Source organism: Marmota monax, unplaced genomic scaffold (assembly GCF_021218885.2).
Source record: "Marmota monax isolate L192 unplaced genomic scaffold, Marmota_monax_Labrador192_F-V1.1 WCK01_AAM20220418_F8-fsc00307, whole genome shotgun sequence".
NCBI lineage: Eukaryota > Metazoa > Chordata > Mammalia > Rodentia > Sciuridae > Marmota > Marmota monax.
Genome location: NW_026695211.1, coordinates 524,091 through 551,961, shown reverse-complemented (window position 1 = coordinate 551,961; position 27,871 = coordinate 524,091). Strand labels below are relative to the sequence as shown.

At 36.7% G+C, this 27,871-nt stretch overlaps 1 protein-coding gene across 1 annotated transcript in view; it reads right to left on the bottom strand.

The window, feature by feature from the left end:
* Positions 1 to 27,871, bottom strand: part of Phex (phosphate regulating endopeptidase X-linked) — a 192,618-nt gene that overhangs the window by 23,123 nt on the left and 141,624 nt on the right. The window contains exon 15 of the mRNA XM_046430585.2: positions 19,521 to 19,579. Within this exon, the coding sequence (XP_046286541.1) occupies positions 19,521 to 19,579 (59 nt within the window). The remainder of the gene's footprint in view (positions 1 to 19,520; positions 19,580 to 27,871) is intronic.

Genomic DNA, 27,871 nt, shown 5'->3' with positions numbered 1-27,871 from the left:
TAATTTAGAAGTAAAATGTTAGTTTCATAAGACTCTTGCATATATATTATTTTCTTTTGTATTAATAATATCATAGTTTGAGATTTCAAGGTACAAAACTCAATTGCAAAACAGAGATGGATCCAGTTAGGTTTTCTCTTCCTTCAAATAGAGGAAACTGCATCTAATATAACCAAATTTGAAGGGGTAATATTACATTAATCTTCATAATTTCCACATTTCCTTAAATATCTTTGGCATCTTTACATCATTATCCCATTCTCCTCATTGGGGGTGGGGTGATTATTTTTAGTAAGCAATTCTTATTTGGATATATGTACATATATATGCAAGTATATACTACATATAAATGCAAATCACAATTTTTATATAAAATTTCAGTTGCAAACAATAAATCATCCAAAAGCAATGATATTTCCTAATAAGAACAGTGATCATAAACCAATGTGATTTAATTGTTAAACCATTATGGATTCCCCCACCTACTAATGTGCCCAGCTGGAAGCAGTTATGTCCATCACCAACCTCTTTATAGGAAAACATCTGACACCTGCATGAGCCTTGATTTCTGCAGCTTTTGCTTTCAGGGGCCTCAGACTCAAGTGCCACAGTCATCACATTACCTTGATCAACTGTATCTTCTCAGGTTTGCAGGGCCATGGAACCCAATACTGATAAACACAAGAATCTGATGCCCTCAGGCATGTTTTGCTGAAGTGAATGGATTAACAGTGTAAGCTGCAGTTTGGGAGATGTCAACTAGCTAGAGTGATAGATGGAATCCCAACAGGGTCAACTCCGTATCTTATCTCATAAAGTGGATAAGTTGCATTAGCAAAGATGGAAGTAAAAAATAAATAAATGAAAAGGGAATTTTTTTTCTTTCCTCATTTTAAAAATCAATTTTTCTTATGTTTTCTCACATTCATTTGATTTCAGTATGTGGGTGTGGATGTTTGTATATGAGAGGGAGGAGGGAGAGGAATGAAAAATTTTAAACTATTTAAAATGGCAAAATTAATTAATTTGCTAATAGGTAACATTGGCCAGAATGTAAGAAGTATATTGGTGGGAGTGCAAACTGTTACAAGCATTTTGGAGATCAATTTAGTCATCTCTTCATGCTTTAAATGTTATTTTTTTAAAAAATGAGTAACTGGGGCTGGGGATGTGGCTCAAGTGGTAACACGCTCGCCTGGCATGCGCAGGGCGCTGGGTTTGGTCCTCAGCCCCACATAAAATAAAATAAAGATGTTGTGTCCACCAAAAACTGAAAAATAAATATTACAAAATTCTCTTCTCTCTCTCTCTCTCTCTCTCTCTCTCTCTCTTTAAAAAAAAAAAATGAGTAACTGGACTGGGAATGTGGCTCGGTGGTAGAGCCCTTGCTTAGCATGCGTGAAGCTCTGGGTTCCTTCCCCAGCACTGCAAAAAAAAAAATAATAATAATAATTAAATAAATAAAATAAATGAGTAATTCCCTAGGTGATGATATGGGAAAGGCTCTAAGAGATATTAAGTGAGAAAAATTAATCAGAAAAACAGCATTTTAATGTGGTGTATGGAGTTCTTTTGTGTAATGTATGTATAAATGTATTTATACATACGTATATCAAGTTCTGCTATAACAGAATCTGTTATATAAAACAAAAGACAAATATCGTCCAACATGATAGATAACTAGTGAAATTTGGGGACATAACTCCAACTCACATTTGCTCACATAAAATTCCATCCACGAGGAATGCTAGCTAGCTGAAAGCAGAAAACTGAACCCAACTGAACTAAATCACATAGGAATAAACAAAATGCTCACCAGAACACACTTCAACATGACCAACTGCCTTAGTTTACAGCATGGGTTACAAGCTGCACCCACCACATTTGGTTTAAAACTTTCCTTCCAATTGCAGATAGTCCTCTTTGCACCACTACACAATATCTCACATGGGCAACCCCTCCAACACCAACATCATAAGCTAGCTTCAGGTCTTTTCAAGGGAAAGTGCTATATTTACTATAATATTTGCATATTGACCAATTTAACATATATAAAACTAGCTATCTTTTTTATTAGCCCCCCCAGATTTTATTTTTATATGTCACTAATAAAATTTTTGAGGGCTGGGGTTGTGGCTCAGCGATAGAGCGCTTGCCTAGCACGTGTGAGGCCCTGGGTTCAATCCTCAGGACCACATAAAAATAAACAAATAAAATAAAGGTATTGTGTCCAACTACAACTAAAAACTAAATATTAAAAAAAAAGGTTTGATTGTGTCCCAACTCCATTTCTTCCATATGCTCCATGGCTTTTATTACAAAATTTTGCATAATTCAGTGATGCTTAGGAACACATACATCCCTGTATAGCAAAATTGACTGTGCACATACACATATGAGTATGTATGCAGATATACACACACCTACCAGTAGTTCTCAAATGTTATCATGCATGAGAATCAATAGAGAACTTGTTAAACTACAGATAACTAAGCCTTATACTCAGAGTTCCTGAGTCAGTAGGTCTAGAATAGGGCTGAGAATTTGCATCTCTAGCAAATTCCTAGGGAACATTGGTGCTGTGGATCCAGGTACCACACTGTGTGAATTCACTTCCCAAGCACCTGGAGTTCACTGCACTCTGGAGTTCACTGCTGTATTACTTGTAATTGGAAAAAAAAAAAAAAGTGTGCAATACGCCAAACGTCTAATAGGAGGGGAATGACTTGTTTACCATATGACCATATCATGAACTGATATGCAGAAAATGGAAAGAAAGAGGTCAGTCTTTTGTTGGGGGATTGAACCCTGGGGAGCTTAACAACTGAGCCAGACCCCCCCTTTTTTAAATATTTTATTTAGAGACAGGATCTTGCTAAATTGCTTAGGGCCTTACTAAATTGCTGAAGATGGCTTTGAACTTGCAATCCTCCTACTTCAGCCTCCTGAGCCACTGGGATTATAGGCGGCACCTGTAAAGAGGTCAGTTTTAAAAGTCTATCATGGAGGGGCTGGGGTTGTGGCTCAGAGGTAGAGCACTTGCCTAGCATGTGCAGGATGCACAATCCTCAGCACCACATAAAAATAAATAAATAAAATAAAGGTATTGTGTCCAACTACAACTAAAAAAAATATTTTAAAAAAGTCTATCGTGGAAAAAAATCTCCAAGGTATGTTATTGGAATAAAGCAAGGTATAGATATAGATATCTAGATACCATTTATTTTCTTAAAAAAATAGTTACCCTATCAGTCTGAGTACATACACACACACATTTTTCACAGAAAATGTCAAATACATATCAAGGTTAGGATGTAGCTCAGTGGGAGAGCACTTGCTTAGCATACACAAGGCCCTGGGTTCCATCCCCACTACTATACACAAAAAGAAAGGAAGGAAATGAAAAAAATATATATGTATTACAGTGATTGTAGTGGTTAATATTTGGAAAAAATTGGGATTGGGATTGGTGGTAGGTGATTAAAAGGGCCTTGAACATAAATTTAATGTATTAAACTTAACTACTCAAAGGTATTCAACTTGTGAAATTAAAATTAACTCTTTTAGAAATATGTGTATGTAATACAGAAAATTCTTGCAAAGGCTATCCAAAAACAGCTAACTAAGCTAACATAGTATTAATTTGCTCTTTGTTAACATTATCAAATTCTATTACCATTTCAAACCAAAATATAGATTGTAGTTATATGATTTCAATGACTAAAATCATAACAAAAGACAATATTGTTGTAACAACCTCATTATTCATTAGTAATAATTTATCTTTTTTCAAATTTGCACCTGGGAAAATCAGTGGGACTTGCTTTTGGTTTTCTACTTAGGTTAGCCTTTCATTTTTAGTGAAGTTTCTCATTATAATTCTCATATGATTGAATATTGACTAATGTAATTGGAGCTTAGCAAAATGCTGACCATGGAATACATGGAGTGCTTTTGTTTCTAGCATAATTGCCAAAGAACTGATCACATTTAGTAGGTGATTACTCCAAGTTCAACTATTTGACTTTTACAGTCATTAAATCATATCTTGACTACAGCTTTCCAAAAGTTAAATGCCTCAGTGAGTCCCAGTTTCAGCATCCATTTTATTCTTGTAAAAATCACATTAATTATATTTTTAGTACAGATGAGTATAGAAAAGAAAATTAGTACACTATCCCACAACTCAGATATTAAGAAAACAATACTCAGGACCAATAAACTCACACTCGATAGAGATAAGAAAAAAAAAGCAATAATTTCCCTCTGTCCCTATCCTTCTTTACCCAACTTAGAATTTTCTTCCCATCACTGTCTATACAGCCTGATTCAGGTATTTATTGAAATGTCACCTTTTATTATGGCTTTTCCTAGTACTTTCTAAAGGGGTGGGGTGTCATCCTACTCACTTTCATATTTTATAACTCACCATAACTATTAACCCTATCAATGATACTGTGCATTTTACTTATTTTGTATAAATGGTCTATCTTTCCACAATCAGAATCACAAGATTCAGAACAAAGGGGATTTTTATTTATTTTTACTCTTCTCTATGATATCTTCCAATCTAGAATGTCTGGTGCATGGTAAGCCCTAAACAAATATTTGTTGAACGAAAGAAATCTGTACCTTGTAAAAACCAAAGTGGTGATTGAGGTTGAAGTATTACCTATAATTATAAGTATGCTTTGTTAGCCACAGTTCTAAAACATAATGTGATGTCATTATTAGTACTTCTTGAAGTTTCCACATTCAGTGCCAGATCTGGGATATGTTCCATTATTCAAATTCTGGTTTTCCTTCTCCTTCTAAATAAGGAATTTGATTGGTTCCTTATTCTTTGTTTCATGACAGAATTGATATAATTTTGAGGTCAGCACTTTTTTTCCCTAATAAAATGCTAATCAGAATGCAGATGTAAACAAACTGAAAACCCTGCCCAGCTCTATGTAAGTTCTACCACTTGATCTCATCTTAGTGCCACATACCCTCCCAGCCATGAAATAAAATGTAGGATATACTCCCTTTTTATGGTTATAGCATATGCTGAAGAGAAAAAAATCTAGACAAAATGCTGACTTAAGGTGGGCACAGTGGCGCACTCCTGTAATCCCAGTGGCTGGGGAAGCTGAGGCAAGAGAATTTTGAGTTCAAAGCCAGCCTCAGCAATATTGAGGCACTAAGCAACTCAGGGAGACCCCGTCTCTAAAAATATATATATATATATATATATATATATATAAATTAGGGTTGGGGATGTGGCTCAGTGGTTGAGTGCCCCTGAGTTCAATCCCCAGTACCAAAAAAAAAAAAAAAAAAAAAAAACTGAATTAGATCAAAGGTCCTTGACCCTGAGAGTATTGAACTAATACAATCAATCCTTTTTCCCTACATTCTTTGTTGCTTTCCCTTAAATGCAGAATTAACTTTAAGTTCCATAACCATATGAGTAACCTTCAGGAACATTATTATATAGCAAATATTTTGTGGAGAATTACATTCCAAAGTTTTGTTTTTTTTTTTAAATTTGGAAGTCATTTTTATATTGACACTTAAATACTTATGCTTTTAAGGCAATTGTGGGTCAGATTCATAAATCTTCCTGTTATTTCCACCAGATTTAACAAAACAGGAGGTCTCCAACCTTCATTGCTAGTATTCAAAGCTCAGAACATTTACTGTTTCCCTTTCTTTATAGTAAATTTTGGTAAATTTAATAACACAATACAAGGCAACTCATACTTAATTTAGGAATGTTTCATTCTTTTTTTAAATTGTTGCATTGTAATTATACATCATAGTGGGATTCATTATGCTTTAGTCATACACACACATAACATAATTTTATCAATCTCATTCCTCAGTGCCTTGCCTTTCACTCCTCTCTTCCATGCCCAGATTCACTTGCTCTACTCTACTGATACCCCTTTCATTACTGTTATTTTAATTAGTCCATTATAACATGTAGTATATATATATCATATATATGCCATATATGTGAGTTTGTGTGTTTATGTTTGTGTGTGTATATATATGATTCATTGTGGTAAATTCATACATGGAATTGCATAGTTTAGAAGATATTATTCCCATATATTTCCTCATGAAAAACATTTAATTCTTAAATTCAATATCTCTTTTGACTCTTTTGAAGGAATTAGCATTATTGAATTCATTTAAGATCCCCTCAGCAATCTCTGGGACAAAAATGGCACAGCCAGGAGCAAATGACAAAATAAATTCCATCCCCAAAAAGGGGTAATTATGAAGGAGAAATCCAGTGAGTTTGAGAATGTGTGAACTGATATACACACTCAACTGTTTATTGAATTAAAATATATTTCCATATTTTGTATAGATGCTTTCTGTAGAAACATACCTGGGTTTTCCCAAGTATTGAGTGCGTGTATTTATTTACTTTCAATATGAGTGTTTGTGATATTTTTTGCTAAGGGCCTGGCTAAGAGAAGAGGCACAACTAATAATTGCATTATTAGTTTTGTCAAATAATAAGGTATTTGTTCTTTTGCATGGGCTTACTGATATATTATTGTGGCTTTATTCTAGTACCTGTTATGACTCTTATTTTCAAAAGTTTTAGGTGCTATGCTATTACTGAACTAATCCATGTATACATTCACATTTCAGGGTTATTACTGATGTATCATCCTAGCAACATCATCATATTTCTTGGTGAGTTTCACTTGTAATCACCTTCTGCTTACATATTTTATTATTTTATTTCCCCTATGCAATAGATTCTAATTCTCTAGTTCACTAAGTGAATATATTTTATAGTCCTAAATTAGAGATGTTCATATAATTAAATCCCATCATAAAATTGTTGGAAATAGTTGGGTTTGGTCCTGATGCAATATTCTATACATTACTACTGACCACTACCATTTACTGAGTTCCTGTGATAAGCCACATGGTTAAATTTTGAATACACAAACATCCTCAAAGCATCTACCACCTAGTGAGTAAGAAAGGACATTACCAGATAGTACTATTTTGCAAAACCTAAAGAAGGGGAGCCTACACCAAGCTTTCTGAAGTTTACTTTTTTTTTGGGGGGGGGGGGTACTAGAGACTGAACCCAGGGACACTGGACCACTGAGCTAAGTCCTCAGCTCTTTTTTATTATTATGATTTTTTAATTTTGAGACAGAGTCTCACAAAGTTGCTTAGGGCCTCACTACAGTTGGTGAGGCTGGCCTTGAACTTGTGATTCTCTTGCCTCAGCCTCCTGAGTTGCTGGGATTACAGGCATGAACCACCACACCCAGCTAAAGTATACTTTTTAATTGAAATAATTTTAAATTCAGTAGAGAAAAGAAATACTGGATCCATGCAAGTAGATGTACAGAGAAGAGGAATTATTTATACAAATCTACCTTAATGGGCAGTAGATATGGTGTATAAGATTAGTTGGGATTTTGAGGTAGGAATTATTTAGGACACTGGTTCTCAGAGTGTGGTCTGTGGAATAGCAGCATCAGTATCACCTTGGTATTTGTTAGAGGTGCAAATTATTGAGCCCATCCCCAGACCTACTGAATCAGGAACACTGATTGTAAGCTCCAGAGTTCTCAATCAGCTCTCCAGGTTATTCTGGTGCCCACTAAAGTTAGGACACACTGGTTATATCAGGATAGCTATTCTCATCCCCAAATGTACTTTAGAATTCCCAATTTCTTTTCTAAAAAGATACCCAGGTCCCATCCCCTGCCTCAAACTAAATCTATTAAAGCACAATCTCTGGGATGGAGCCCTGAGCATAAGTGTTTTTAAAAGTTCTCCAAGTTATTCAAATATGCAAAAAATAAGGAACTACTTTTTTAAGTTAACTGATCCATAAATCAGCCCTCCTGTCTCATTCTGCTCTCTTCACCTCTCTCCAACACCATGCATTTAACATGCAATTTGTTATCTTATTTTTCCAGACCATACTTTCAAAAATTAAACTTCATATGGCCTATAAATTATGACTATATTAAAGGAAAAAAATAGTTTTAATTGCAACTGCCTTTAAACACCCAAGATAAATGCTAACTCTCAGGGAGAATGAGTGTTACATCTTATTCAGGATTAGTTCTTGTAACCAGACAAGCTAGACACCCGCTATTCTAGAATTTAAGGGCCCATCAGTCAGGACATGAAAATTGCTGCAATTACAAAGCACTTTTAGTTATGTTTTTTTGTTGTAAAAGGATTTCATCGTCACCACTGCTAAGATTAAGAGTGGATTTTTTTTTTCAAATTGGCATCTTGCAGTAGTTTGGTGAATGCCAACCTTCTCCTTTCCAGAAAGTATTGAGTTCTAACAGCTGTGACTCCTGTCAAGGGATTCATCAAGATGCCTTAGCCATCTGCTGGCTTCCTGCAGGTAACCTCCTGCCACCACATCTATCAGCCTAGAGCTGACAAGCAGAAAGCAGCTTCTGAAATCTGCCCTCCATCTTGAAGCCTTCTTTGCTGGCTCTTCTATTCTTTTTCTGCCATAATTACCTTAGACTACAACAAAGAGAATTCTCCCCACTTTACCAGGGTGACCAACTGTCCCTGTTAGCCCAGGACTGAAGAAACAGACTCCTGGGATGTAGTATATTCAGTGTTAAAACTGGGATGGTCACCAGAAAAACAACAACAACAACAAATGTGCAACCCCACCTTTACCCAACTCTATTTGACCTCATTTGCATTGCTGCATTTTTATAGCTCAGTGTTTTTCAAACTTTGGCATGAGGCACAGAGGTTTGGTGGTTAAAATATTGTTAAATCATAAATTGCTGGACCCAACCCCAAGAGTTTTTGATTCAGTAGATGAAGCCAGATAACGCCCATTTATCACAAATGGTACAGATACTGCTGATCCAAGGACCATACTTTGAGAACCACTACTATAGTTCAACATCTGGCAAAAAAAGCACCAATTTCCTTTCACTAACAGGTTTTTTCATATATACAATTGTTGTCCCAGGTATTCAAAATTGGCACTAATGACAGTAATGTTCAGTCCAACTCTGGGAACACATAAGGGGCTCGACAAATATAACTATTATTTCCCCCATATCAATTAGACAAAAAAAAATCCCCGAGTCAATCCCTTTATTAATCTTTATTAATCTCCTCCAAGAGCATCTTTAAGATGTAACTTTTCCCAAGAAAAGGTGGGTACAATGCATTTTAAATTCTTAAATGGGGTTTACCATTTGAGGCAGCAACTCTTCTATGTCCAGTAATTTACCCTAAAGAAGTAGTCTCAGATTTAGACAAACACTTAGCCACAAAACTTATCACCACAAAGTGGTTTTGTTTTCTTTCTTACAATAGTGATTTTCTACAACAAATATGGACTCCTTTTGTAAAAAAAAAAAAAAAAAAAGTAAACAACAATTGATCTTTTTAAAGGGAGGACAAGTGATATTGGGAGTATCAAGATAAATTAGCAAGATTGCTTCCTGACTTCCTGTCTCCCATTGCCATGGCTGTTTTCCAGGTTCCTGATGTTCACTTCACTTTGGCTCACATCCAGGTAGTTCCCAGTGAGCACCCTACTCACACCTTGTCTCTTTAATCAGATTGACCCTGATAATGATTTTGTGCTTTACTGCCAGCCCTATGGTGAAATCCGCCCTGTCCACTATATCCGAAATAGCATTCCCAGATGCCCTGCAGGTAGCAAAGTATGTCTCTATAGGCATTGACCCTGGGACTCTCCACAGTAATGGGAATTCCATAAGGCTGCAAGTCTTCCCAATTGAGGGCAACTTTGTTTTCCCAGCCTCCTTGGTCAGGCCTAAGAGACTGAGGAAAGTGGGGATGGTTGTATTAGGACTTCCAGATTCCTCAGCTAGAGCAGGAAAGGAACACCTCAAAACAATTGTAGCAGATGTCCCACAATCTCGCTAAGTGAAATATCTGTCAATTTTGCAAAGTAATTGATGTTTGTTCATGACTTAATTCAAGCTCACTTAACAATACTTTTTAAATCTCATTGTAAAATTTGTGAAGTAAACTCTTTTGGGGGAGTACATTTAAATGTTCTTTTTTTTTTCTTTGTGGTACTGGGCATTGAACCCAGGAGTACTCTGTCACTAAGCTACATCCCCAGCCCCTTTTAGTTTTCTTTATATGGGGACAGGGTTTTGCTAAGTTGCTTAGGCTGGCCTTGAACCTCCTGCCTCAGTCTCCAGAGTCATTGGAATTAAAGGTATATGCCATTACACCTAGCTTAAACATTCTTTTTAAGGTAGCTTATGACATCTCTCAAATATTCCAACCTCCACTTCTTTCTAACCAAGGAAATAATGAGATTAGGTAAAGGGCTTGCAGAGAGCAGCACTCTTAGAGGAGGCAATAATGAACTGTTCCATGATCCAGCCCTTTGGATATAGAAACTGGACAACATCCCACCTTCTGATTTTTACCTACCTCCTGGCTGTCCTACATCCCATGATATCTTGTTTCCATATCAAAACAGAAATAATCCTCTCACTAGTCTAATGTATGAGGCTATGATATGATGATGACTCTAACATATCATGCCTTTAATCTTCTCAGCATGTAATCACATATACTAGCTCATGTAATTCTCACATATGATAACTAGTGTTGAAAAATGTACTATGAACATTAAGAGCATGCAGTCAATAAGCTAGGTTATATACCCAGCTCTGAATATCACTAGTTTTGTAAGCCTTTGGCAAGTTAGTCAACCTCTCTGAGCTTCAACTTCCTCTTCTGTAAAATGGGTCCAGAATACCAAGCTTACAGAACTATTATGAAGATTAGGGATAATTGACATTAAAGTACTTGGCATATTAGTGGCTTCCTGGCAAAGAGGAGCTGCACAAAACAATTACAATATTCAAAGCAGAAATAAAAAAGGTAGAAAATTATGATCTGCATTATCATTATCCAGTTTATTTGAGAATAATCTCTTGGGACTTAAGTAACTTACTACCTACTCCCCCTTAGCACTATCACTGCATAATCCTTCTCTTGAGCCATTTGCAAAACTCGTAACTGCTCTAAGTAGCCTTAATTTGTCCCTTCTTTAACCCTATCTTAAAGAATAATACTAAGGAAGCAAAAAAGATTCTTGCTTCCCAAAAAAACTATAATGGTTCCCTATGGCCTGCTCCTCAACATAATCTATGAGATCTTCAAGTACTTCATCCACATATCATCACCCATCATTCTATCTGCTTTCTGATGCATGTAGTTTGTGCCCCATTTCATGGTCCATTCCTGTACTGTGCTCTGTCCTATCTGCGGTCTTTGCATCAATCACTCCTTCCCACACATCTCAACCTCCCTTCTTCACATAGAGAACTTCTTTCTCCTTGCAAAGCCCCCTCAAAAATCACTTTCACTGAGAAGCCAATATGAGTCCCTCAGAATGCATTGCTCACTCTTTGGATGCACACTCATGATGGATGTCTTCTAAAAGACCCAGTAACAAATCTCTCCCCCAGTTCCTCTAAAGCAAGTAATGCCTAAAATTCCTTAAGTACTTACTATTTCAAGCATTTTGCATATATTACTTTATTTAAACTTTACAACAGTCCTATAGTATGATTACTACTATTATCTCCACTTACCAGGTAATAACAGGCTAATGATGTTAAGAAATGTATCCAAGGTTACAAATTATTAGTGGCCAAGCCAGGATTCAAATAAAACTGCCACACTTCAAAGCCCACACCCTTAACCACTATTCCATAGCACATTATAGACACGTGCATCTCAATACCTGGCTGCTTGTAACGCCTGTATTAGTTATCTCTTGCTGTGTAACAAAAGAATTTTAAATAGAGTTGCTTGAAAAAATAAACATGTGGGTTGGGTATGTGGCTCAAGCCGAAGTGCGCTTGCCTGGCATGCCTGTGGCCCGGGTTCTATCCTCAGCACCACATACCAACAAAGATGTTGTGTCCACTGAAAACTAAAAAAAATAAATATTAAAATTCTCTCTCTCTCTCTCTCTCTCTCTTTAAAAAAATAAATAAATATGTACAATCTTACAGTTTCTGTGGGGCAGAAATTTGGAAATTGCTTATTTGAGTGGTTCTATCTCAAGGACTATCAGGATGTTGCAGTGAAGATATTGGCCTAGGCCAAGTGTAATGATGTACACTTGTAATCCCAGCTACTTAGTAAGTGGAGGCAGAAAGATTGCAAGTTTGAGGTCAGTCAAGATGCTGACTAAAAATTAAAAGGCCAGGGATATAGCTCAGTCACCCCTGAGTTCAATACCCAGTACTAAAAAAAAAAAGTAACCTGGGTCATACTCCTGGAAGATATGCTTCCAAGTTGGTGCACTACCTTGGGCAGGAGGCCTAAGTTGCCTCACACATGGACCTTTCCATAAACTGCTTGAATGCCCTCATGATGTCATGGTTGGTTTCTTATAGTGTGATCAATTCCAGAGAACAAAGCAAAACCCTGTCTTTTATAGCCTAGCCTCAGAATTCATACTCTGTCATTTCCACAGTATCCTATTAGTTAACAAGTGAGTCTTATTCACTATGGGAGGGGGAGGGAGTATTTTGTATGGATACAAAGAAAAGAGAATCTTGGGATCTCTTTAAATATTAAGCAAATAAGTAGAAAAAATTCTAAAGACTGCTCTGAGTATCAGAACATCTTCTCAATAATGAAAAAATTGGATTTGATGAACACTTAAATTCTCATCTAGTAGGCTGGGGTTGTAGCTCAGTGGTAGAGTGCTCACCTCACAAATGGAAAGCAGTGGGTTTGAACTTCAGCACCCCATAAAAATAAAATAAAAATATTGTGTCCATCTACAACTAAAAAAATTTTTTTCATCTAGCCCCAAAATGCTATATGTTGGCCTTGTTTCCCCCATGTCCCCAAAATGGAGCATCAACTGGATTTAAGGATTTCATTTTATTAAATTCCAGTAGAAGCCACAGGTGAGTTTTTGCTAACTTGGCTTCCACTTTACAGTTTCAGGCAGAGCCAACAAAATATGTGAAATTCTCCCAATTTGAAACAGTTATTTCCTTAACAACAAATCTATGTTTGATTTCAGGATTAATTCTATAGTTTTATGCCAGCATAAGCCCAGCCTCTGGACAAAGGCTTATCTTCTTTAGCGCAATATCTATGATTAAACTGGGGCAACCAAATCCCTTGTATATAACAGCAAAGATAATAAAATCATTGGGTTTAGCCTTTAAGCCATGCTTGTTTTCAAGCCAAAACTTTATTTGCTTAAAATAATTCTTTAATATGATTTGAGATGTATAAAGATAAAAACCAAATATCAAAATGAGGCATTTTGCAAATACACAGTGATGTTGAATCCATGAAACAAAATTTTATTCTGAAGACCAATCCATGTTAGTAGAAATGAAAATCAAATGGGTGTTCACTCTTCCCAGTGCCACCACTACCTGATTCAACTCAAAGGATTAAGGAAACTGACAGAAGACTCCTCAACAATTCCAGGAGCCCATCTTCTCACAGGGCTGTATTCTGGGGGACTCAGCAAACTACAGCCCACAGGCCAATCCAGCCCGTTGCTTGTTTTGTAAATGAAGTTTTACTGGAGTACAGCCATACTTATTCATTTACAAATTGTCCGTGGCTGCAAAGGCAGAGTAGAAAAGTTGCACCACAGACTGTATGGCTGACAAAGCTGAAAATATTTACTGTCCGGCAATTCACAGAAAAGGTTTGCCCATTCCCAGTCTATACCTTTGAAGACTTGGCCTAAGACAACCAATTATAAGTTCAAAATATCTATGCATACTATATGCTGTTCCAAGCATTTTTATGGGGCAAAAAGGAGGAAGTGTTGCTATTTATGTTGAGGTATTACTTACATACAGTAAAGGAACTAATCTTTTTTTTTCCAATGCAGGTGATAAAACCCAGGGCCTCATGCAAGCTATGCATGTGCTCAACCACTGAGCTATATCCACAGCCCAAGACAAAATTTTAATATGTATCACCTGTGCGACTACCTCCCAGATAGAGAACATTTTTTGTGCCACTTCCAGTCAATACTCCCAATAAAGGTAGCCATTATTTTAACTTCTATCACACAGATTCCTGAATTTTGTATGCATGAAACACAACAGGATTTACTGTTGTGCCTGCCTGGCTTCTTTCACTCAGCATTGCCAGTAAATAACATCCATACCTATTTTTAGTGTGCAGCAGTTTTTTCCTCTTCATTGCTATGTAATATTCAATTGCATGACTAGACCTTAACTGCTTTCCCTATTCTTCTGTTGGTGAATATCAGGTTCTTTCCAAGTTTTTGCTATTATGGATAAGGCTGACATGAATGTTCTTGTACATGTCTTTTGGTGGACATAAGGATTCACATATCAGAAGGGGAATTTCTTGTTAACAGGATACCAACAAACACTTTTCCAAATTGGTTGTACTTTTTAAATATAGAAAAATATTGGTTTGGGGAGGAGAGGGGTGGGGAGGGCACATGGGAGTAAAAAAGATGTTGGAATGAGATGGACATCATTACCCTAAGTACTTGTATGAAGACACGATTTGGTGTGAATATACTTTGTATAAAACCAGAGATATGAAAAATTGTGTTCCTTGTGTGTAATATGAATTGTAATGCATTCATTCCTGTCATATGTAACAAGTTAGAATTTTAAAAAAGTGGATTCATTTCTAAAATCTTTTGAGAGCAAAAGTTCAAAATACCCCCAACAAACTTCTGCTGTTTCCTCTGTGATACACTGGCTTTCCCAGGGAGGTGTGACATGATAGTTTTAGAAATACAAGCCGAAGCTGGGCATGGTGGTGCATGCCTGTAATCCCAGAAGCCAAGGAGGAGAGGCAGGAGGATCATGAGTTCAAAGTCAGCCCCAACAACTTAGTGAGGTACTAAGTAACTCAGTGAGACCCTGTCTCTAAATAAAATATAAAATAGGGCTGGGGATGTGGCTCAGTGGTCAAGTGCCCCTGAATTCAATCTCCAGTACTAAATAAATAAATAAGTAAATAAAACAGAAAAGAAATACAAGCCCTAACCTAGGCAATTGTGCTGGTATTTTACAAATTTATCCTACTAAATCCTCTCCCAAAACTCTATAGGCTAGGTAACCTTAATACATGGCAGATAAGAAAAGGGCCAGGACAGATAAATATCTCAACCATGGACCTACAGTTAAGTCCATGGCACTCAAGATCTCCCACTGAGGGTCTTACTTTTTCCCTTTGAAAAGCAGTTTTGCAATAATCACAAAGTTAGGGAAACAGAGATAGATACCAATAACCTTAGCTCCTTATTTTTTTCTTTAGCCACCTTATTAAATTTAAGTATAGTTAATATTTAATAATTAATTTAATAATAATTGATTTAATAATTAATTCAATGATTCATTATTATTATTAATTTAAATATGGTTAATATTTAAATTAATTATAATAGATTAATTATTATAGCACCTCAGTATAATTCCTCATATTGTAGATTTAAATCATTATGATTTCATACTACATTCTATGCCTTGAAACATGCTATCCAGATTGACAAGGATAGAAAAGTAAGAAGTATAAGCACCCTGCAAAAAAATCTCACATTGAAAGATGGCCACAAGACAGAGGGTTTCACACAAAGGCAAGGATTTGCAAGGTGAGGGAGATAACAACCCTATAGGTTTTTCTATCTTCTACTCAGGTCTCCACTACATGTAGAAGCAGATTTAAGCGGCATAAATCAGAAAATGATAATGGGAACTGAATGAAATTCTCATAAATCACGTTACTAAGTATAGTTACATCGTAGATGTGAAACCCAATTAAACAGATGGCCACATGCTGTCAGAATCAGCCCCTAATCAATAAAGATGTTCATTTTAGAAAATCACCTCAATTTTTCACTTTTTCAGTGAAGCAAAAAGAAGGCAGTTGTGGAGGGGGGGAGTCTCAGGAAACCCAGTGGAGAAATGTGCAAGAAGCTCCACCTATCCTAATTTGTAGTCCAGAAAATCAGGAAGGGAAGGAGGGGAAGCCACCCAAAGGATTCCTTGTCATGTTGCCTGGAAATAGAATTTACAATGAGAGCAGGCAGTGGTCATTAGGAAAACAGAAACAGCTTGAATCTCTTAATTAAAATACTGCTTCAAATTGTTCGTTTTAAAACCCCTCTGTCTATGAGCTTTTGAGAAGACATTGGTTTTCCTTGAGATGGCTCTTCCTGGTAAACCTCTGACAGGTTCAGCTCTTTCCAGGCCAAAAAAAAAGGCAGAGCAGGGGGATTCCTGGAGGTGGAACTATTATTAGACACACCAAGTCCCCAAAGAAGCACTAAGCCTTCAGTGGCATTTGAAAGTAAGTGGAGAAACAAAGGTGAAGAGATTATCTTGTTGATTTTCTTGCCTAAGATCAAATCTGGATCTGACATAATAGTGCATAATTTAGGGATATCTATATGGATTATTAATTTTTATCTTAAAAAATGAGGGAAAGATAAATACAAAAATCAGAATGGTAGTTACCTCTATGGTGAGGAAGAAAATGAAATGGGGAGGGAGAATGTAGCTGCAATGATACTAGTAATGTTCTGGCTTTTTGCTGAGTTACGGCTTCATGGGCACACACTGATTTTATGGTTTCTTATAGACTTTATAATCGACATGGGCCAACATGTCGATTATGTACCAAATATTATATAATAAAACTCTTACTTTTCTTTTTACTTTTCTGTTGTGTTGTGTGGTACTGGGGATCCAACCCAGGACCTCATGCATGCTACTTAAGTGCTCTTCCATAGCTGCACACCCAGCTCCAATATTTATTTTCTTTTAAAATAAATCATCTAAGCAATACCCCTTCACTAAATAGATTATTCCAAATATTATTATAATAATACATTTAAATAAATAGTAGTATAATTTTAGTTATAATTACTATCTCAAATATCATAAGTTCCCAAGTAACATATGCAGCTTAGTTTTCAACTTGGACTTAGTACCTTAAGAAAGCAACAGTATTTTCGTGATAATGAATATTTATATAGTAAGTAGTGACATTCAAAATATTTAACAACTTATTTGGTTAAATAAATTAGTGTAGAAATTTAAAAAAACAATCAGCACCATCTGCTTGTTTTCCTTCTGTTCATTATTCTCACAGACCAAAGTCCTACAGACATGTATTTCCAAATGTGGCCACAGGAGGGCGACTCTGGTCGTGAGTAGACACAGCTCTCAAGCTGTGGTCTCTGGCCAGGAAGTACTGTAGAGACAAAGAGCAGCTTGAAGGACTTAGAGCAAGTAGGCTGATTGACTGGCTAGAGGACAGACATAATAAGATGCTTCAGTGAAAAGGTGTTGTTTGAGTAAACACTTGAAAAGTAGGGGGGTTAAACTTGCAGATCCCTTGGGATTCCAAGGCCAAGAGATCCCCAAGTACAAATACCTCAAGGGAAGAGTGTATCAGATATGTTGTAGGACTGTGAAAGAGGCCAGTGTGGCTAGAACTGAGGGAGGGAGGGAAGAGTAGTAGGAGGTAAAGGCAGAGAGAGATCTGCCTCTAGGTCAAAGTAAGCAATTTAACCTTTAAGCTGAGTAAAATAAGATACTGGTTTAAAAAAAAAAAAAACTTTGAACAAAGGAGTAACTTTGATTGTAAAATTTTTTAAAATAGATGCAATACCATATTTAGAGTAGACTGAATCAGAATGAGGACAGAAGCAAGGAGACCAGCTAGAAGGCTGTTACCATAATCAAGGTGGGAGATGGTGGTGTGAACAAGAATGATTCTGTCCCTGTGTTCAACACTGTAGAAATGTGATTGAATCCATGAGATTAGATGTTATCACCAAGAGAGTGAATGAAAATGGAGAACAGAGGCGAACAGAACAGACACCAGGGCTGAGCCTTGGAGCATGCTGCCATAAAGAGGAAGAGAAGATGAGGAGAATCCAGCAAAGGTTTGACAAGGAGTGGCCCATCTTCCCTGCAACAGGCTTCAACCAACTTGAGTTTGATGTCTGTCAAGTCTTTACCCTTTTACTACAAAGAGATGTACCTCTGAACAATATACAGAATTGTTCAGCATGATTTCCAACTTCATTTACATGATATCATACTCCATATAATTTTCCAAGTTCTCTTTTCTCATAGAACTTAGTATTTTTTAAATCCATCTATGTAAATACATGTCGCTTTAGATCATCAAGTTTTCACTGCAGTATGGTATTCCTTTGTGTGAACGTGCTATATTAGATTCACTTTCCTGCAAAGATACACATAGGGGATTTTCCTTTTTCTGCTACTGTCAATAATATTTCTGTGAGTATTCTCGCATGGGCCTCCTTTTGCCTTGCCTTGCCTTGCCTTGTATGAGAGTTCTCCAAGGCAGAGAACTTTTCAAACTTAAGCATACATTAGAATCACCTGGAGGCTTTTTAAAAGCAGGTTTCTGAGCCCCACATCCAAAGTTTGTGATCCATAGGTCTGAGGTAGGGCCTGGAAATTTGCATTTCTAACAAGTTCCCCATGATGTTGTTGCTACTGGTCCAAAACCCAAATTCTGAGAACCCCAGCACTGGAGCACATGTAGGTACCCCTTTGGCTCCTTTAGATAATGTCAAATTGCCCTTCAGTATATGTCTTTATTGGCAACACTGGGCACTGTCAGAATTTTAATTCATGCCAATTCTGATATCTAATACTTTATATATTTATCATGGCATTTATGATTACATGTACCCAATACATATAAGCAAAAGTTATCAAGATATAACATCATAGGTCTAACTAGAACATTTTCATGGTTTTCTCTTACATACAGTTATTCCCCCTCAGGATGTACAGTCTGCCCAGTTACCTGTCATTCTCCTCCTCAATCTCTAGGATAGTATAGTATAGTTAAGATGATTATGAGAGGAAAGTGAAGGCATGATTTCTTCTTCATGACAAACTTCATTATGGTTTTATTTACTGTAGGTGTTTTTTAGAGTCACAGATGATGTAAAGCTTAAAAATTAATAAGGCAAAGGAAGTGAGGAAAAATGGGTATAAGAAAGAAAAACAAACTTGGGCTGGGGTTGTGGCTCAGTGGCAGAGTGCTCGCCTAGCATGTGTGAGGCACTGGGTTCAATCCTGAACACCACATATAAATAAATGAAATAAAGGTATTGTGTCCACGTACAATTTAAAAATATATTAAAAAAAAAAAGAAAGAGAAACAAACTTATTTCATCCACATACCTGGTCGCTTTTCAAGGGAAAGAAAGAATGCCCTATACTTCATCAGAGGCATGGAAATGTTCCTTTCATTTTGTACCAGATTTTTTTTTTAAAGAGAGAGTGAGAGAGAGGTAGAGAGAGAGAGAATTTCAACATTTATTTTTTAGTATTTGGCGGACACAACATCTTTGTATGTGGTGCTGAGAATCGAACCCGGGCCGCACGCATGCCAGGCGAGCGCGCTACCGCTTGAGCCACATCCCCAGCCCTTGTACCAGATTTTAAAAGATGTCAAAAGGTTGTACTTACGGATCTGGTTGGTAGATGCACTGTAGAAGGCATTGACAGTTGTTGGATTTGTAAACCACCTATAGGAAGATAAACAAATGCCACAGGGTGATTGTCATTATCCAGGAAGGAGGGTGACAAATACAAACATGATATAGCTGGATTTATTAGCAGATACCATAGAACAAGGGGATTTGGCCTGGGGAAAATTATTGCCTCAGTTAGGGCTATTGCCTGTTTAGTGAATAATCTCTTCCTAAGTTGAACATGGCTCAATGAGAACATTAATATGCCTGGTCATTCACTGTTACTAACTTAACAGGAAAACTCAGCACCAGTGCTTCTAAAGAAGCTATAATGAGAAATTCTAGAATCTAAAAGGCTTTGCCTGCAGATGGAAACACAGCAAAAAGCTGATGTTTGCCAGGCCTTGTTCAATGGATCGATGAGATAGCTACAGTTTTATGCTGCATCACCTCTGACCTGTCCATTCAAAAGTTTCAGATTGGTGATAACATAGAGATCCACTTAAAGAGAGGTGAATAAACTACCACCATGCTTCCCAGAGGGTCTACCTGTTCCAGTGGAAAGCTTCCTGATTTTAGTGGCAAAAGAATTAACAATTGGGTCTGTCTATAACATTAACTAGCTGTCTTATAATACTCACTGACCTTCTTGGAGTCCAGTTTTAGCTATAAAGTTAAAGTAGGCAATTTTGGAGGTCCTTTGCAATTATAAACAGTTTATAACTTCATCTTAAATTTATAGGTTACTTTAGGAATTGGAAATTTGTTCTCTATAAAAAAGTCAGATTGTACACATTTTAAGCTTTGTGGGCAAAGAGGCAAAATCAATGAATGGTATTATATAGATATTTGATAGCAAACTTTGCACAATTTTTATTGAAGGAATTCAAAATAGAATAGTAATTTAGTAGAATTTTTTGTAATGCAAGCCTATTAGTGAGAAGAATTGAATTCTTTTGTGGTGGGATAACATTTTGCTTAATTGGGCTTCAAAGTTATTGCTTCACATCCTCAAACCAATATCAGAGATTTATCTGTAAAAATCATTCTTGGCTTATGGGCTATATGAAAGCAGGCAGCAGGCAAGATTTAGCCCACAGGCTATAGTTTGCCAAACGTAGATGCTTGTGGGTTTCAATCACTGCCCTTCATAATTAAAATCAAATAATTCATCTTAAACTAAAGTGTTCACAATTAAACTTGTGTGGGACTGAGGGCATAGCTCAGTGGTAGAGTGGCTGTGTAGCATGCATGGGGCCCTGGGTTCCATCCCTAGCACCACCAAATAAAACTTGTATGAATCCTCTTCAAAGAAATCAATTTACTCACTTATGTCTAATAAAATAATTACGTCAGTCTAATGAATTTATAGCTGAGAGGCTAATATAAAACTGGTATGAGGGCTGGGGCTGTAGCTCAGTGATAGAGCACTTGCCTCAAAGATGTGAGGCCCTGGGTTCACTCCTCAGCACCAATAAATAAATAAAAAGAATTGAAACTAAAGATATTTTTTTAAAAAACTGGTAGGAAACCCAACTATTGATTATAGCTTCCACTCCTACCTTCTCCTACCTATAAAGAAGTCTATGAATGTCATATTATTATTATTAATAAATATTCACTAAGCACCTAAGGTTTTATTCTTATAGTCACTATGGGACATATTAGTCTATTTCACAGATGAGAACACTGAGATTTAGAAGCATTATGTACTTGAACAAGATCTAGTCTGACTCCAAAGCACTTTTTTTCCACATTGTATTGTATTGGTGCATTATAATTGTACACAATGATGGGATTTGTTGTTTCATATTCATACATGCACATAATATAACAATATAATTTGGCCAATATCACTCCACCGCATTTCCTCCCTCCTTCTGCACTTTCCACCCCTTGGTTCATTTCTTCTACTGATGTCCCTTTGATTTTTAGAAAAGCTACCCCTACCTTTGTTTTCCTTTATCCTCTCTAGCTTCCACAAATGAGAGAAAGCATATGACCCTTACCAAAGAAGTTCTCTTAAACATTATATTATACTGGAGACATTTCTGGAAATCAAAAAAAGAAGGTGCCTTCTCTCATGTCAAAATTAAAACTTAGACTTATTTCCATGAAATGCATATTCTCTTCCCTCAAATTTAGGATCAGTATTTCAATTAAGCCCTAATGTGTAATATAAACTTACTGGTTGGCACACTTTCCTGAGGAAACAAGTAGAAGGGAAAGCACATTTACTGACAGAGCTTGCCACCTGTAGTGATCCCCAGGATCCTGTGAATATGTTGCTTTATATAGCAAAAAGAACTCTGCAGATGCAATTAAGGTTGAGGACTTGAAAATGGAGAGTTTCTCCCAGACTATCCAGGTAGACTCAATCTAATCACTTGAGTCCTTAACAACAATCTTTTTTGGCTGGAATGACAGAGATGTAACAGGGGAGGTCAGAAGAGATACTGCAGATGAGAAGTCAGGGGATTCCAAGGGTGAGAAGGATCTGATGCACTTTTGCTGCTGGCTCTAAGATTTAGAGGCCATACACAAGGACCATAGAAAGGCCCCTGGGAGCTAAGAGTGAGTCCCAGGCAATAGAAACTAAAGTAAGGACTTCAATTCTACAACCCAAGGAACTGAATTCTGTCAACATTCTTGATGAGCTTTTTCAGAGACTCTTAATAAGAGCCTAGCAAAGCTGACACCTTGATTTCCACCTTCTGAAACCAAAGCAGAGAAACCAGCCAAGCCAAGCCAAGCCAGATTTCTAACCTACAAAACTGTGAGACAAATGTGTTGTTTTAAGTTGCTACAGTTGAAGTAATTTGTTACAGTAGCAATAGGAAGCTAATACTTTGCCCAAGGAATCCAGCATTTGTAGGTTAAGAGAATCCAGACACCTCTCAGCTTGGTTTCTAAAAATCATTCAATTCAATCATAATACACACAAAAGACTCTGTGTATTCCTACACTATGTTCCTTCTCTTTACATCCTTCCCCTTTCTTTCCCTTTAGCAAAGAATAAATGAGCTTGAAACAGCAAATGAACTTATGCTAGACAAAGGTGGACAAAACAAAGAAATCAAATAACCAATTCCTGAAGTAGACTTTGCTGAGGACTTCTAAAGCTTTAGCAAGGATGACTAAAAATCTTACCTCAGATACATGATCTTACCATTCCTGACCCTGCAGAGCTCCTGTTGACTGTAGGGCACATTTGGAGCCTTGATTATCCCCAGAGCTAATATTAAGCAGCTGCGCCAGCAGATCCTACCAGTTGTTCATACTATTCTTTCTTCTGTTTAGTGCCTATGCCAAACCAACTGTTCAACATTCCATACATTTCCTTTATTATATCCAAGTTTATTATATATTTAGTTTTACCATTCTCTAATGTAAATTGACCTGTGCTAGTTTTATAGTGCATTTACATTTTTTTATATTCCTCCTATGAAGAGATGGAGTCTAAATTCCTCTCCTCTTGATTATGAGCTAGCCTTAATGATTCACTTCTAAAGAATAAAATGCAGTGGGAATGACACTATTTGACTTCCAAGGTTAGGCAATTAAGGCTGATACAACCCCAACCTCACCCCAGTATAGGAAGCATTCTTTCTCTCTGTTTCTCAGGAAACTTGTTCTTTCATGTTTCTTTATCGGCCAATATGTTGTTAAGAAACTCAATGTACATGGAGAAGCCATATGTAGGTGTTCCAGCCAACAGCCAGAATCAACCACTGGATATGAGAAAGGTAACCCTTCCCCATGACTCCCAGCACCAGCCACTATCTAAATGTAACTACATGAAAAACCATGTGCAAGAACCACACAACTGAGCCTAGTGACCCCCAGAAACATGAGTGATAAAAACAATTATTGCTGTTTTAACCCTTTAAATTTGGAAGCAGTTTGTCATGCAGCAATAGATATCTGGAACACTGAAAAGTTGGCTGTCCCCAGATTAAGTCCTACCCAGTAGGCTGAATTTCCCCCAGAAAACAGTTTTGTTTGCCCAAAATAATGGTTTAAAAATACTACTGCATTGGACCGGGTATAGTGGTACATGCCTGAAATCGCAGCAGCTTGGGAGGCTGATCCAGGAGGATCACAAGTTCAAGGCCAGCCTCAGCAACTTAGCAAGATCCTGTCTCTAAATAAAACATAAAAAGGGCTGGGAATGCGGTTCAGTGCTTAAGCACCTAGGTTTAATCCCTGGTATCAAAAAATAAAAAAAAAATCACTGAATTGGAATTTTTTAAATAGAATGTACAGTTACTAGTTCCCCCATGGTCCTCATCATTCCTTGTTGTTGTTTATACTTAGCTAGGTTAGCCATTTCTTCAATGACTGGACCCTGAAAGCATTTGAGTTTGCAGAACTTATCTTCCAATAAGATTTTAAGTTCCTCATGGGTTAAGATAATAGTCCAAATGGTACATTCAGAGTAGAAAATCACTTAATCTATTAAGATGAATTTATTATATTGCAAACATCTATCTTAATAAACAAAGAACATCATTTGAGTACTTTAAATTCTTCCTACTATGTCTTTGTGATGCTCCTGCAGTCTGTGTTTAGTGAAGAATTTAATGGATAAGGTAGGGAAAAGTCATATAAATTTAAAAGCCCAAAATATATGGGGATTAAATAATACTAGACAATAGGACTGATGAAAAGAATGTAATGCCAAAATACAATGATCTGAAGGAATAACATTCGTACTCCATTTTCTTGGAACCATATATAATAGATATACATTAGAGTCAAGTTTCACATTTTACTTGTCAACACTTGAAGATAGTCTAGAGAATACGTAATGGGAAAACCATCAAGTATCTATTTCTTTCTTACTAATATTTTGCAGTTTATATAACTCACATTCTGTGCTACAGATGATTTTGCAAACAAAAATTCTGTGCAGAACCATAATTTGTAGAGACATTTGATGCATTTTAAAATGTATTTTCCAAAATATATAGAAAGAGAATCTAGGCATGTTTGGTCACAGTAGAATGAGAATGAGTTAATAGGGAAACTGGCTTAAAATCATTTCTGTCAAAGAAGAAGATCCTGAGGGAAAGAAATTACTCTTGACTCAAGCCAAGCAGTAAAATAAATCCTCTATTTTTAAGCAAACTGATGAAGTGACAATTCTGAGAACCAACCCCTAAATATGTACCTTCAGGGATGACCACCCAATTAATTTCATTCTTGCTGACATTTCCTATTGCCTTAGAAAATTCTTAATGCACATTAGTGCAGCTAAAATGAATTCCATGAGAATGAAAGATAGAGGGTATTTATCTCCTATCCCCACAAAGAAGTAAAATGTTATTTCAGGGTTTTGTGGAAATATAATCATGATGTGCTGTTCAAAGTGTAGAGGAGCTACTCCAGAATCATCCCCACTTGATTAACTTATGAATTTCAGACTTTAAAAATGTCAATTAAAGCCAATGGCTGTCATGAAACTAAAATTCCCTACAATGCCTGACAAAGTCCAGCCAGATATTTAGGTAGGAAGGGAGGGAGGGAGGGAAGAAAGCAAGGAAGGAAGAGGGAAGCGGAGGGGAGGGGAGGGGAGGGGAGGGAGGAGAGGAGGGGAGGGGAAGGGAGGGGAGGGAGGAGAGGAGGGGAGGGGAGGGGAGGGGAGGGAGGAGGGGAGGGGAGGGAGGAAGGGAGGGAATGACTGTCATATCACTTTACCATGCAAACAGGTTAAATCTCTTAATGTTGTTTACCCTGAAATAGACATAATCTGAGAAAACAAGAATCAAAAGTATTATACCTATATTCATTCTTGGAGGATTTCTCCCTAAACATAAACCAATTTAATATCCTTGTAAAAGAGGTAAAGTCAGCTCTCCACATCCACAGGTCAGAGAAAAAAATGCACCTCTACCCAATATGTTCAGACTTTCTTCTTGTCCTTATTCTCTAAACAATATACTAGTGCATCTATTTACATTGTATTAAATATTGTAAATAATCTACAGATGCTTTCAAATATATGGGAAGATGGACATAGGTTATATGCAAAAGCAACTCCATTTTGTATAAAGGACTTGAGCATCCTCAGATTTTAGTATCTGTAGGATGTCCTGAAACCAATTCTGCATAGATTCTAAGAAATGACTATATTTGTTTTCCACTGATGGAGAAAAAAAACTACACATATCAAACAATTTGCCTAAGCCCACAAATTCACCCAGCATTTTTCCAAGGCATGAATAAAATATTAGCAATAGTCAAGGGCATTAGAATCTGACAACCAATCAGTATTTTAAGATACTGTTAAAGATGACACATTTGGGACTTTTTCAATTAGCAGCACAAGCCCTGCTACATATCCAAATGAATACCGACATTTTGAAATTGAAGAATTAAATTGGCATCATATCTAATATGGAGGAGTTCCTGCAAAAACCATAAAAAGTTACAAAACACTCCTTGGTAAAGCCTTGAATTTTCCACAAATTAAAAAAAAATTTTTTAACTGATCTGAATTAAAGGGCAGAATGATTTGCATATATCTATAATAATCCTACTGTATGTAGATGGTCATAAATATATTAGAAATCATTTGCTAAGGAATGGAATATAGCTCAGAGGTAGGGCATTTGCCTAGCATGTGCAAGGCCCTAGGTTCAAGCCCAGCACTACAAAAATAAAAATTGTTGAAATCACTGGGTTTTGGTCATCAGATTTTAGAGCCCTAAATCTAAAATTTCTATCGTGTAGTTTAGTTTGAGGATTAAACAGGATAGGAAGACTAAGACATAATATGATAAGAGAAAAGAACCCAAGGCAGCAATTATCTTTAGACAATTATCTATCATTACCAAAGAAATTTTAAAGCTATCTGTTTTCTTCTTTGATGCTTTTGTTTGGAGTCAGGGATAGGTAGAAGAGTGATCTAGCTTTGGGTCTATTCCTTCAAGGGAATAACTTACAAGTATCCTCACAGATGTATGTTGTACAAAAATTTGAAAGGCAGAGGGCAGGGATGGCAGATGGGAGCATAGAGTGCTTAAGCCTAGGTACAGGGAATTAGAGACTCTGCAATCCAAGACAGAGTAAGGAGTTGAAAAGTGGCAAAAAAATATCAAAATAACCAGCCAAAGATCTAGAAACTAAGTATCAGCCAAGGTTAAAAAAAAAAAAAAAAGGTGGACTATTGCGGTTAAATCTGCAAGCTTTTTCATCTAAAAATGGCCAACTTGGTGGAAAATGAATGAAGAAAACCCAGACTCAAATTTTAAAAAGAGATCCTGAAACTGAAAGTCAAACAAAGGCTAAATAAGCATTCCACATATCCCTGGTTGAGTAGGAAATTAGGTATATATACAGGGGAGACCAGAGAGAACCCAATAGAAGGTAAAATCCAAGGCAGATGGAGTGCTAGCTGTGACTTTGAAGGCACTCCCAGCCTACACACAGAGCAACTGGCACAGGGTAGAAGCCCAACAGGCTGGAGGTGGGTGAGCATAGTCATGCCCTAATCACTGGCTGAGCACTAAGTTTTGGAAACACGGGGGTAATCACCAGGAATAAAAAATAAGAACTAAAAAACTGAGCAAAATATCCACACCTCCTTATTACAGAGGATATAAATTCTGTAGTGTAATTCCAGCAAAGTCACTCTAAGAAAAGCCTTAGAAAAACAAATCAGAATCCAGAGTTGCTACATCATCTGAAATGTCATTTTCAACAACAAAAAATTATGTTATGCAAAGAAAAAGTATAAGAGAATCAATCAATAGCAACTGACTCTAAGTGAGCCCAGATACTGGATTTGGCAAAGATGTGAAAGTAGCCATTATAAATTAGTTCAAAAAATTAAGCTACATTCAAAAAACTAATGATAAATATGACAGTGACTCAATAAATAATCACAGGGAAGCAGAAACTACCAAAAAAAAGAAAGAAAGAAAGAAAGAAAGAAAGAAAAGGAAATTCTGGAGTTAAGAACAGATCAATAGAAATTATCCAACCTAGAGAACCAAGAGAAAAAATAAAACACTGGAGAAATGGGCCACAGTGGAATAGAATCTAGTCCCAGAAGCCAAAAGCACCAGAAGGCAGAACAAAAAGTCATCTAAACCTGAGCTGAAGAATTTCTCAATTGTAAGCTTTTTATTCAGTGGTAAAATAGGGGTAACTGTACTTCTACCTCCCAGAAGTGACATGAGGATAAAATGAATTAAAAATAGTGAAGTGCTTCCTGGCATATTATAAACACACAATAACTGTTAGCTGCTATCATCATCATCATCATCATCATCATCATGAATAGCAGCAGCAGCAGCACCAGCATCTGCTCAGGGCAGAAATCAGAACTGGCTGGCCCTG